Source organism: Malaclemys terrapin, chromosome 19 (assembly GCF_027887155.1).
Source record: "Malaclemys terrapin pileata isolate rMalTer1 chromosome 19, rMalTer1.hap1, whole genome shotgun sequence".
Taxonomy (NCBI): Eukaryota; Metazoa; Chordata; order Testudines; family Emydidae; genus Malaclemys; species Malaclemys terrapin.
Genome location: NC_071523.1, coordinates 15,004,845 through 15,018,965, shown reverse-complemented (window position 1 = coordinate 15,018,965; position 14,121 = coordinate 15,004,845). Strand labels below are relative to the sequence as shown.

General features: G+C 43.7%; 1 protein-coding gene across 1 annotated transcript in view; it reads left to right on the top strand.

Moving 5' to 3' along the window:
* The window catches only part of SDF4 (stromal cell derived factor 4), a 41,609-nt gene that overhangs the window by 21,870 nt on the left and 5,618 nt on the right, over nt 1–14,121 (top strand). Inside the window, exons 5-6 of the mRNA XM_054008899.1 lie at nt 5,664–5,822; nt 9,422–9,597. Coding sequence (XP_053864874.1) covers nt 5,664–5,822; nt 9,422–9,597 — 335 coding nt within the window. The remainder of the gene's footprint in view (nt 1–5,663; nt 5,823–9,421; nt 9,598–14,121) is intronic.

Here is a 14,121-nt window from a genome sequence, read left to right as displayed (position 1 = left end):
ACATTTCGCTTGTTATCCACTAATCCTTCTGCAGTACTCCTTCCTAGGCAGTCATTTCCCATTTTGTATGTGTTCAATTGATTGTTCCTTCCTAAGTGGAGTACTTTACATTTGTCCTTATTGAATTTCATCTTGTCAGACCATGGTGCCAACTTCATGTCTGTTGTCTTTAAAAAGTTGTGGGAGTTGTTTGAAGTGAATCATTCAAAGGCTGCCCCCTATCATCCAGAAACTAATGGTCTGGTGGAGAGATTTAATGGAACTTTGAAAGCTGTACTGAAAATGTATGGCACCAGGTGAGAGAAGGAGTGGGATGTGTTATTCCCTCATTTGCTATTTGCATACAGAAGTGTCCCCCTAGAATCTTCTGGCCTTGCCCCCTTTGGTCTCCTGTATGGGAGACAGGTTAGGGGACCCCTAGATTTAATTCAAGGCTCTTGGGAGCATAGTACTGAGGAGCTAAGACAACTTGTAGGGGAGTATGTCACTCGTTTTAAAAAGAATTTACAAGTTGTGATGGATCTGTTGCAACAGAACCTGGAAAGAAGTCAGGAATCGCAGAAGGCTTGGTATGATAGGCATGCTGAAGAAAGATCATGTGATATTAGTGATTTGGTGTTAGTGCTGATTCTAGTGAGGAAAAACAAAATGCATGATTGTTGGGAAGGATTGTCAAGAAGCCTCATGGCAGGGAAGCTGTACAAACTGTACGTGTCAATAGATTGAAAGTTTACCACAAAACGGAGATGGGAGTGAATATGGTTTGTTGTGCTGATAAGGGAACGTTTACTGACCCTTTAATTGATTTGGTCAGGGAGAGTAAGGAAGAGACTCCTCTGGAGAACACTGAGATGTGGGAGGGTCTGAAAAGCCCTAAAGCAAGAAATGTTAGCCCCTTTAAAGCATCACAGACAGGTATTTTCCAACTAGCCAAGTTTAACTGACAGGTTGGCACTCAGTCATGAACCACTCCAGACAGTGTGACATGCCCCTCCTCCCTCAAAAAAAAAAAAAAAAAAAGTACCACCACAGTTTTTGCATAGTGGGTGGTCTTTTCTTAGGAGATACTTAAGACTTGAATAACAGAAGATCTGTCAAAGCTGTTAGGATAGTGGTGGGTTGGAACTAACACTGTCCCTGTTACTAGCCAGCGGTTTGGGGTCTTTTACTCTCATGAGGACTAAATCCAGAAAATATTCTCCATCTTGGTGCTGAATGCCTCCATTGCTCTTCTGTTCTTGTGGACAAATATATAACATAACAAGCTGATTAGTTAGTAAAACAGTGTACAATTTCAGTTCTAGTGTAATATTTTTGTTGAATATTTTATGTTTATTAAAATGACAAGGAGGAATTTGCAGTACTTTCTCTTATACATAAACACAAAATACATGCAAGAAACTATCTGAAGTATGTACTGTCTGCCTAGCACTCAACGAATACACCTCTACCCCGATATAACACAACCCAATATAACATGAATTCGGATATAACGCAGTAAAGCTGCGCTCCCGGAGGGCGGGGCTGCGCGCTCCAGTGGATGAAAGCAAGTTCGATATAACGTGGTTTCACCTATAATGCAGTAAGATTTTTTTGGCTCCAGAGGACAGCGCTATATCGGGGTAGAGGTGTACTACAAATATAGCAGCAAAATCAGATCGATTCACAGCCTTCTCATTTCCATATTGTGCAAAAAGAGATTCTTCAAGTTAGTGAGATTGAACATTGCTCTGTGCCATTCTGCCGTTTTGTGTTGAACCACACCTGTTGTTCTTCTAAATATGTTACTATTAAGGAGTAATTTCTTATCCTGTCTCAAAAGTAATAAAATTTACTGTTAGTCCTTCCTTGCAGGAATTAGTCATTTGAAAGTGGGTTATGTTTCCACTCATCAAAAGGCAACTAAAATGCAAATAGGCCTTTGAATTTTATGCAATACAGGTGTTTTCCCTGCCATATCTTATGGCATTGTGGTTAACTACAGTTTACAGGAATGCTGATCAGATAAAAATGTTTTAAGATTTGCTGAATAAGGAAATTGTATGTACAGTTAATTTTAGTACCTGGGCAACAGACAACTGAGCTTTGTTTGAGAAAATTAAACTAATTGTCTACCACTTCCTGAGGATGAGGACAGGCAGAATTACTCTTCGTTTACTCTCGATACAATATCTCATCTTGATTAGATAGTCTAGATAAAATATTCATCATGTTGCTCTCAAGGTCCAGGCTATGTGTAAGGATGGGGCACTCTTACTCTCAGTAATTGTGCAAATGTAACTTAAGGCTGACCTGCAACATCCCTGCCGTTCTAATACTGGGACATCCAAAATGTAAGGGCACTGGGTGGTAGTTTGGTGCAGCAGAGTAGGTTGAAACTATAATTTCACTTCACTTGTGACAAAAATCCATAGAGGAAAAGGGCAATTTTGAGGGAGCCTGCCTCGTGATTTTTGAATATTTAGGGCTGACAATGCTAAGACCGTGTAAGCAAACCTGGCACCTACTATATGCTCAGTGATGCTTATGAGCAGCCACGTGCACATCAGAATCTATTTTAGGAGCCTGATCCAAAGTTCATTGAAGTCAGTGGGGAGTCTTTCCATTCACTTCAATAGTCATTGGATCAGGCCCGTACTGAGAGCGAGAATGTTGCCCAGGAAACTTGGTTTGTCTAGTTCTCCTTTTCAAAATATACATTGGGTATTTTAACTCCTTTCTGGCTGGCTCCTGTTATTCCTCAGACTAGCATGTTCTAAAGATGGAAGGAGAACTTGGTGTAAGAAATGGGCAGAGGGAACCTCAGTTAAAAAATAAACAGTGTAAAGTGTAGTTTGTGTTTGTTTCCAAACTTGCCCCATAGTTGGAGCATATACTAAGACCACTTCAAGGATTCCTCCCGCCCTCTATAACAAACTGTATCAGGGTGGTCACCCGTTCCTCCTCTGAGGGGTTTAAAGACAGCCCTTGGAGAGGGCTGGAGTTGACAGAGAAAACCCTAGGCTTATTGGGGAAATGGCCGGAACTGGGCCACACCCCAATCTGGCCCCAGCTGGCCTGTATAAAGAGGCTGGGAGCCAGGAGCTCAGTGTCCCTCTCTCTGTTTGTAGAGGGAGATGGGCCTGGGTACAGGGGGCTAGAGACAAGGTACCTGAGTGGAGCAGGGCTGGGGAAAGGCAGAGGAGCCAGGGAGCTCTAGCCTGGAAAGCCCCAGGCTGCGGCCTAGCAGAAGGCAAATAGGTACTGGGGGTTGCAGAGGGCAGCCCAAGGGTAGGCAAAGGCAGCAGGTCCAAACCCAACCTTGCTGGTGATGAGTAGGCTGATACTGCAGTCTGCCCCAGGGCATGGGAGCTAGACAATAATTGTCAGTGGTCTTAAACTGAGGCTGGGTGGGGGTTCCCGGGGGAGGGGAGACCCAAAGAGAAAGGGATTACTGTCAGGGGGCAGCACCCCAGATAAAGGGGCACCAGGTCCTGGGAGGGACACGGGGGCCAAGAGGCAGCGGGATACCAGGCTGCAGAGGGCACTCCCAACGGCTGGAGAACTAATTCCCAGAAGAGACCAGCAGGAGGCACACAGGGGTGAGTCCCACATTGCTACACAAACCCTTTTCTAAATTCTGGGGAAAGATAATTATGAAATGGCTATAGAACTATAGAGGCAACTGATGCTTTCTTCCTTATTTATAATTTAACAGGAAAGTGTGTTAGACACCTCCCAAAACAGATAAAACGTGATCCCTGTCACAAGGAATTTACACATTAATTTTGTACTTGCATCACAGGATTATATAGAATGTTGTTGGGTCTTGCTAAATGTTTGTTGGCATAGCTGATGGGTGGTAAGTGTCTGTGTGTGAAAGGCTGGACTTCCAGTGTTTCTGTCATTAAAAAATGCCCAAAACAGGAGGGAAACTTTATGTATTTAATCCCTTCAAGTTCAGTTTCAGTCCCAGATTGCCTAGATGTGTATTGTAAATTATATTGCAGATTTAAAAAACAACTCTGTAGTGTACTTTCAGTGGAAACTATTGTAATTTTTTCAGTCAGTCAAATTCAGGCAAACATCCTCATTTAAAAAAAAATGCTTGTCCGACATATGACACGTGCAAAAAAATGAAAGGAAAGTGTAAGGTGGCTTTTTTTTTTTTTGTTCCGATGTAACTCTCTGCATGTGTGGTTAAATTTGCATCCGCTCCTTGCAGCAAAAATGTTCCACTTATTAGATTCTAACCATAACTGAAGCATTTGCAAGGTTTGCCTCTAGAATACAATCGTTTTTTTTAAATAAAACATTCTGAAATACTCCAATTCTAATATAGAACACTTGGGTTACTGAGAGGAGTTCCAAACTCATTGAAATGTAAATTTAGTTTTACTGTGCAGCTGGAGTGATCACTATGGTTAAGGTTGCCACAGCATTTCCATTCTGAGCTGTTACTTTAAGTCTCGTTTATAAGTTTCCAAAACTATCATCTGTTGGGCTAAAATCTCATAGGTTTAGTCTTTGACCAAGGTCTTTGGAGAGTTCTTGTTTTCGTTTTTGAAGACTGAGTCAAAAATGATTCAGACATATGGTACATATGGGGAGGTGGAGTGGAACAGTCACTGGTTTTGTGGTGTTTTTTTTTTTTAATCGAACTTTAAGTATGGCTCTAGCTGTTCGAAATTGTTAGAATATAGAAACTTGCAAGGAACAGATCTCCATTGAGAGTGCTTTTGACTCTCTTCATAGAATTTAAGATCAGAAGGGACCATCATGATCATCTAGCCTGACCTCCTGCACATCGCAGGCCACAGAATCTTACCTACCCACTCTTGTAATAGGCCCATAGCCTCTGGCTCAGTTACTGAAGTCCTCAAATCTTGATGTAAGGATTGCACAAAGTACCAGCAGAGTACCAATAACAATAACTTAACTCAGTAGATACTCTGAAAAATCTATAAGAGCAAATCAAGTTCAGAGAAGTCTGTTTGGATCGGGGACATTCAATGAACACTTAAGCGGTGTAGTGTTTTTGTGATTTAGTAGGTGACAGTCTTTTGTCTTTTCTGAACCATTTACTAGCATAGTAGCAGGGGGTATTGTGCTGCTAAAGATTATCTTTTAGATAAGCCATAAAACCAAAATATTGAGTCTGACAACTTGTTGCCATTAAAAATACCATGGCACTTTTTTTCCCAAACAAAGAAGTGTTAATCCCATTGTTTTGGCCCTCTCAATAAGAGTATTGTCTTGTACTAAATTGTTTTGTAGTATTAGTGATTGCTAAAAGTTCTTTTTGTCCCAAAGATAGCTATACTTCAGTGGCATATGAAATGATTTCTTTGTATAGTTTGGGATGTTTTGGAGTGAAACATTCCACCTGTGCATCTGAAGAAGTGAGCTGCAGCCCACGAAAGCTTATGCTGAAATAAATTTGTTAGTCTCTAAGGTGCCACAAGTACTCACATTCCATCATTGTAAGAGATTATTACTTATTTAGTACCCTGAAGTATTAAACAGGTTCCAGCTAACAGGTCAGTCAATTTTACATAAATTAATTCATGAAAAATTATGTTGTATTTTAAGAACTGTAAATAAAATCTATATTATCCAAATACAGAATATTATACTACTATTAAGTTTACGGGGCTAATTATTACAATTTTTTTTTTTTTTAGCACAGGAAGTTTTAGATAATCTGAAAGACCGTTGGTACCAAGCTGACAATCCACCTGCTGACCTGTTACTGAATGAGGAAGAGTTCTTGTCTTTTCTTCATCCGGAGCATAGTAGGGGGATGCTGAAGTTTATGGTCAAAGAAATCATCCGTGATCTAGGTATGCCAGTTACTTGGGGCCTGTGTACCCTACAAAACTTACTGTTTGGGGACACGTTACATAATGATAGCATCCTGGAACAAACTGAAACATGGTTTGATCTTGTATGTGTGGCTGGGACCAAACCGCTATCATCAGGGTACGGCTCTGAAGGGAAATACACTACTGGTGTAAGTGGAGGCAACTCAATGGAGTAGCTCCTGCTTATATCAGAGGTGAACTCTGCCTGTAACACAATACTAACGCTAAGGGTGTTCTAGGTTTTGGTCCACTGCACTACAGTATGTTTGGATACTGCTGTGTTACTACAAGGTCACTCAATCTGGTAGATTGTAGCATAGATGGACTTGATGTGTGTTCTCATCATTTTGTGATTCAGTGGCATGAAGGAGTGTCACAGGGTGATGCTGGCCCTATAAGAGGGAAGATGCTTGTGCACCTATGATTGGTCAGCGGACTCCAGTTGGTCTTAACAGAGGGCACTGGGCCCTAAAGCGGTAGACAGCAGCAGGAGAGACCAGGAGACTGGAGGAATTCCCCAAAGGAAGCTGTGGTGGCTCCTGGGGGGAGGCTGAAAGCAAGAGAGCAGCAGAGGGAGTTCTCTGCTGACTTTTAAACCTAAGAATCAAAGCTGAGGGCCAGAGAGGGTTGAAGCAGAGGAGCAGCAGACAGTCTTATCCACTGATGACTCCATGCTAGAGAGCTGGAGCCAGGGGAACAGTGGAAGGGCCTACCTCTTGGCCTGTCTTAGACAAAACAGTTAACAGAACAGGGGACATGACAGATGCTCCCATGAGGAGGATTAACTCCCATTAGAGAAGCTGGGGTGGGAGAATGCTCTGCTAGGAAGCGCGGGGTCGCACTCCAGCTGAAGGGCTGGGGTGGCAGTCCTGGTTCAAGGACAGGAGAGGACTGACAAAGAGCCTGGGTGTGGTGGAAGGCACTAAACATAGTATGTGCTGTGCCTGAACTAGAGGATCTGAGACTGAGGACTGTCTGCACTGGGTGTGAGAAATGGACTGTGTCTGGGACTTCCCTTATGGATTATTTGAACTATGTTTTAGTAATAAACCAGCCCCAAAAGGGTATTAGTGAGTCAAGAAAGTTGATGTGGAGTTACTGGAGAGTCTGAAGGAGGAAAACTGAGGTGCTCTGGGCTCGGTTGCCCTATGACGAGGACACTGTGGAAACTAATTGCTTTGTCCTTTCCAGGTACCACTAGTAGATTGTCCAGAATCATACCTTTTACGCATGTTAAAGTAGGAAATAGTCAATATTTCTAAGAATTTAATACCTCATCAAGTGCTCATTGCCACAAAATCATCGCTGCTTTTTTTAACTTTTAATAGTTCAGCAAAATAACTTCTCTGCTTGTTGGAATATAAAAACCGTTTATAAGTGCAAGAGTTTGTGTTGGTTCTGGAATAGATCTTGAAAGCATGATGGATGTTCCTGTGTATCTAGAATAGGCATGCCCAGATTCGATGGTTGTCAATGCTTCTTACAGTCATATCAAAACAAATGAGCTCTAAACGTTATACCTGAGGCTCTGTGTGTGTCACGGAGGTCATGGATTCGTGACTTTCTGTGACCTCCGTGACTTCGGCAGCAGCCCGTGCTGCTGGTCCCCGGGAGCTGCCTGAGCAGCTTGGGAAGCCCCTAGGCCAGTCGCACCGGCTGCTGCTGGGGCAGTCGGCCCCCCCACTCCCCAGCAGCAGGGGTTTGGGTGCGGGGGGGCCTCAGGACTGGGGATTGGGGTGCAGGGCAGTGCTTACCTTGGGGGACTCCCCGGAAGGGTGACAGGAACTCCCTTCCCTCAGCTCCTAGCTCCACATGCTGCCTCCGTCCACAGGCACCCAGCCAATGGGAGCTGCAGAACCGGGGCTTGGGGTGGAGCAGAGGCAGCACGTGGAGTTAGGAGCTGGAGGTTGCGGCTTCTCAGGAGCTGGGTAGAGAACCTGCCCCAGCCACGCCCACCCTCCCGAGCACCCACGGCGCCCCCCAGGCCGCACCCCCCCATGGCCACCACGCGCACACACCCCCACACACACACCCCCACACACAGGTTTTAGTCAGGGGTATATATAGTACAAGTCATGGACAGGTCACAGGCCATGAATTTTTGTTTACAGCCTGTGACCTGTCCATGACTTTTACTAAAAATATCCGTGACTAAAACGTAGCCTTAATTATACCGTTCACTGGCAAACATCAAATCATAAAATAAAATTGTGATACCTCTCATTGGACTACTAATAGAGTCTGGTTCAAATATTTAACTTTCCTCTGTCATAATTTTAATTAGAATGATTGATATATTTTTATAATAGTGCTAGAACAATTCATTATTTTAAAAACAAATTCATAATAATCAGTAGTAAGTCTTACAAAATATTATTGCAGATCCTTCTGTAGGTTTCTTCTAATGCACATAGCACACTCCAACGATTACAATATCAAGAAAAGATCATTTCATACATTGATAAGGAAACACCTGCCACGTATATTAAGCATCCCTACAGCATTCAATTAATGTTGTTAAAATGTCACAAGGCCAGGGTTCTAATTTTTTCCAGATTGCATGTTCAAGAAGAAATTCAACTTGTATGCCTTTCAGTAAGGGACTTACTGGAATAATTTTCAAATAAGTACAAGTAAAGCCTTAAGATATGTATGGGAATTTAAAGTATAAACCTTTACAGACTACGGAAAAGTGTACATCGTGAAGACTATTTTAAAAACAGTTTAAAACACTGTAGCCAATATAATCTGTACGGAAGAGCTTTTCCCGCTAATTACACGGATATATATGGTTTGTGTTCATGCTCATGAGGGTTAAAAACATGCTGTCATCATTCATAAACCAGAAACTGATTTGAAAGGACACGCATGGTTTATGAAAGTGGAGGTGGAGTGGAGGGAACCAATTGTGTTCTACGTATAGCCAGACTAACTGACCAACTGATGCACAAAGCCCTCTACTGTGCATGCAATAGTGAGCTGTTAATCTGACAGTACATTGCATGTCTCTCCCTTTTTTTTTTAACTTTGGTTTGAAAAATGAAATAACTTGCAAATCAAGATTTCTCAGTTGGATCATTCTTAAAGCATGTTAGTTTTTTGGCCTAATATCCTTTGAGTATACTTTCAAAAATAACTGGTTCCTGTTGATCATTTTATCTGCAGGTGAGGTGTAGTGTAAGCAGTATATGGTTCATTTTTCTCTGCTGCTCTGCTTCAGATCAGAGATGGCATGGAGCACCCCAAGGCATAAGCAGTTTGAGCAGTATGAACTACAGAACTTATCGCACCTAGGGAGTTGGGTTTGTGCTTATAACCGGAAGCTGAACACTGAAAGACAGGGTTTATCTCACTTAGCCAGCCATTTTCTTAACTGATCGTTTTCTACTTTAGCTGGAAACAACTTAGGAACAAATGGAATCAGTTTTATAATTTCCTCACTTACACTTGTGCGGAAACCACAGGGCCTGTACCACCAAGAGCTTTGAACTCTAGGAATTGTTCATGTCTTGCTTCTCAATGGACACTTGTAAGTAAATAGACTTCTCACTCCAGTTGTGTTTTGGCTTGCATTACAGATCAAGATGGAGATAAGAAACTCACCCTTTCGGAGTTCATTTCCTTGCCTGTTGGTACAGTAGAGAACCAGCAAGCTCAGGATATTGATGACGATTGGGTGAAAGATAGAAAGAAGGAATTTGAGGAAGTGATTGATGCCAACCACGATGGCATTGTCACCATGGAAGAGCTGGAGGTGGGTGACTCTGAAATCATTATTTTATTTATGTATATCATTGTTGAAAATATGACGGCACTTTCCAAACCCAGTGGAAGCCCAAACCTGGCCTCAGATGAAGGGTGATGGAAAAGATGCTGTTCTTAGGCTTACATTTTGGACCATAATATAGTCAGGTACAAATATAGAAGGATGCTAGAGTAACTTTAGGCTACATACCAGTTGCTTGGGTGTGTTTTTTTTCTTTTTTCTTTTGCATATTGCCTTGCATAGGGATTTTTACATGTGTAGTGCACAAAACCATAGGAGTAGAAGCACAACGTATTGGGAGAATGAATCACACTTCCGATCTGAAAGTGAGTAACTGGCAACCTATGTATTCAGTTTCATTAAAAAAAAAAGTGAGAACCATGATTTGTGAACATACTCTTTTTTCAAAAATCATTTATCTGTAAGAGTTGCCAAGTAGGTGTGCCATCGACTGCACAACATGCACTTGTTTTTTGTTAAGAGACTTTGATTCTGAAAATATTGGATTGTTAAAAACATGAAAACTAGAGATGAATCAGATTAGGCAGACTATGATCTGTCTTGTTATGTGAAGGAGTCCTAGAGTTAATGAGTCTTTTCTCATTGGTTCTCCTCTCTAAGGGAGGACACTTGTGGGTGGGTGAGGGGAGGAGGGAGAGGAGTAAGATTAGTGAGAAATAAGAGAACAAAATTCCAGAAAGTAGATGCTTTTTTAGATGGCTTATTAAAGGAATAATCAGTAACATGTGCAAAAGGTTCTGAGTTCCAAAATCTAAATTTGGAGTAGTAGGGAGGAAAGTAGACTGAGAAATTGTGTTGAGTTAGTGTGTTGTGAGGTAAGTAAGTAAGAGTTATATAAAGATAATGGAATGAAATCTCCTATGGAGTGGAACATGGTTTCTCTTTAACAGTGCAGAGCACCACTACCTAAGCGTTGGGTTCATCATAGTGCCTGAGTTAGAATGTGTCCTGGATGGTGGGATTAATACCTCTAGTGCTTCTTCAAGTAATGTCTGAGTGCTCCCCATCAGGATGCATGTGCCCCCATGTACTCTTGATCATTGATTTGTCAGCCTGTCTGCACCTGCACTCTAGACACCCTCATGCTCTGGCACAAGAGTATAAAGGGAGGGGGCAGACCTGCCACCACTCCAGTTCCTTCTCAGCCTTTACTGCTCAAGATCCTAAACAAATTGAAACAGGAAAAATGAGTAGCCATCCTCATAGCACCATTGTGGTTGAGACAGGTGTGGTTTCCAGAGCTGGTTCACATTTCTCTGTAACCATCTCTCTCTTCCCATGACAGCGAATCTCCTCACCCAGCAGTCAAGAGCCATCACTCACCCCTGCCTCTCGTTACTTCACCTCAAGGCATGGCTACTAATTTACTCTATGGTATAGAACAGGTCTGTTCCCCAGAGCTACAAACAGTGCTGCTTAAAAGTAGAAAACCCACAACAAGGAAAATTTGCCTCCAGAAATTAAAATGCTTCCAGACTTGGTGCAGTCACCAATCTGTGCCTCCTCTCAAGTCTTGTCTGAGACATATTCTCTATTATCTGCTGAATTTAAAAACTACAGGCTTATTACTGAGCTCTGTTAAGGTTCATTTAGCTGCCATCACACCTTGTCATTTTCGTCAAAGTGTTTTCAATCTTCTCCCACCTGACCACTACAAGGTTTATCAAAGACCTGTTCAACCTCTTCCCTCCTGTCAAGAAGTCAGCTCGACCATGGGATTTCAGCTTGAAGGTTTCCTCAGCACACTGAGGAAACCTTCACTGAACCTTTGGGGAACTGTTCCCTCCTTCATTTGTCCCTCATTCCTCATAGTCATCAACTTGGCCACGAGGGAAGGGGAGCTTGGAGCCTACCTAAAGTCTCTCTCCCCCCCCCCCCCAATTCCACCTTAATCAGGAGTTTCACTTACAAGTGTTTTATTCCAGGCCTCACTCTTTGAGAGAAAAAACAAATCTCCATGTACTGAACATAAAAAGGGCCTTTTATCTAGATCAGAGTAGGGCCTTTAAGGCTTTGCCCAGGCTTTACATGTTGTTTGCAGAACCAATGAAAGGACATCTGACTTCCACCCAAAGACTGTCCAGATGGGTTGCAGGGTACATCTTAACCTAGTATGAAGCCTTGGTGGTTTGTCCCCCTTTGAGGGTGATTGAGCCCTGGTGGAATAAGCAATCTACTTCTGTAACCCTACTGAAAAACATACCTATATCAGACATCTGCAGGGCAGCCACCTGGTCTTTAGTGCATACATTTTCCCAGAACTATGCTCTCCTTCCTGCTTCCAGAGCTGACGCAGCTTTCGATGACGCTGTTCTACAATCCATACTGAATCCGTCTCTTCAGCACCCTCTTTCATACTGCTTGGGAATCTCCTGACATGGAGCATCCATAGGGATACTGCTTGAAGGAGGAGAGGTTGCTTACCTTGTACAGTAACTGGAGTTCTTCAAGATGTGTCCCCCAGTGGGTGCTCCATTACCCATCCTCTTTTCCCCTCTGCCTTGGAGTCTTTCGCTGGACTTTTGTGATTGAGAAGAAACTGGGCAGAGCATTAAGAAGTAGGGCACAAAATCCACATTAGTTGATAGTTCTAAACTTAGCTTTCTCTAGCCAATTATCAAGTGTAAACTCCTCAGGCACTATAAGAGTGTTAATATGGAGTCACAGATAGTCCCCTTGGGTACTTCAATCTGCCTCACCACCCTGGAAAGCTTGCCTTTGTGATAGATGGTCCCTTACACCAAAATCACAACAATATTCAAATTACTCCCAGTCCGAAAGGACCAGTCACTTACCCCAGGTCAACTGCCCCTTAGGTTTCACACCAAAGACCAATCAGATGATCAACTATCTGAAGATTTATTATATAGGAAAAGGAAATAAGTTATTTACAAGGTTAACAGGTACACATATATACACACAGATGAATTCCAGTCTGATGTTTCAAAAAGTAATACAAACTTCTATGAAAAACAAGCTGTATATGCCCTTTAAGGCTAACCCAGGCTAAGCACTTGGGTATCTTTTGCTTATGCTTGGTAATTCTTGCCCTCAGAGTCTGAGCAGCAAAAAGATACAGTTCCTCTTTGTTAGGGTTTTTTATTCCTTCCCACCCTTCTGTTTCGAGTTGCAAACTTAGGGGAGGGAAGGAAATCACTTACTTGCATGTCTTTTCTTCATTGGGGAACCCCGGGGGTGGGGTGGGAAGAGCAATCAACAAAGTCTTTTGTCCTCTGAGGTTGCACAATAGTTTGTCTGGTGTTGATGGGCCTTCTCTTTTGGGCAGGAGCTAACACCTTCTTTTGGAAGCTAGCATTTCACACTAATTCATGTTTCTTTCCTGTCTGATTTACACAGGTACAGAGGTTTACAATACAAACACTTAAATATTACCTTATAACAGAGGTGGGTAAACTACGGCCTGCCAACCATTTTAATCCAACCCTCGAGTTCCCGCTGGGCAGCGAGGTCTGGGGCTTGTCCCACTCCGGCACTCCAGCTGGGGAGCAGGGTTGGTGGCTGCTCCACACAGTTCCTGGAAGCGGCGACATGGCCCCACTCCAGCTCCTACGTGTAGGGGAAGCCAGGGGGCTCCACTCTGCATGCTGCCCCCGCCCCAAGTGCCGCCCCCACAGCTCCCATTGGCTGAGAACTGCAGCCAATGGGAGTTGCAGGGGTGGCGCTTGCAGACGGGGCAGCATGCAGAGCCGCCTTGTCGCGCCGCTGCATAGGAGCCGGAGAAGGGACGTGCCGCTGCTTCCGGGAGCCACTTGAGGTAAGCGCCACCTGGAGCCTGCACCCCTGAGCCTCTCCCCATGCCCCAGCCCTGATCCCCCCCTCCAGTCCTCCGAACCCCTCGATCCCAGCCCGGAGCACCCTCCTGCACCCCAAATTCCTTATCCCCAGCTCCACCCAGAGCGTGCAGCCAGAGCCTGCACCCCTGTCCCAGCCCTGATCCTCCACCCACCCTTCAAACCCGTTGGTCCTAGCCTGGAGCACCCTCCTACACCCCAAACTCCTTATCCCCACCCCAGAGCCCCCTCACACACACCCCACACCCCAGCCGGGATCCCCCTCCCGCACCCTGAACTCCTAATTTCTGGCCCCACCTCAGATCCCTTACCCCCTCCCACACTCCAACCCCAATTTTGTGAGCATTCATGGCCCACCGTACAATTTCTATTCCCAGATGTGGCCCTCGGGCCAAAAATTTTGCCCACCCCGCCTCCTAACATGGGATGCAGATGTTATATGTGAGATTAATACATGCAGCAACTTACAAGCATTCAATAAAGTCTAAACACTAAAGACATTTTTATAACTTGGATACCTATTTTAACAGTACTAATACACAGGTGAGCCAGACTGATTCCAGCTATGTATTTGTCAGTATCCAAGTGAGCATGGGGACCTTGGTGTAAGTTGGAATCTGATTTGCTAGTGTCACAGTATTGCATGTCAGTTTTTTGACGGCGGGTTTGGAGGAGGCTA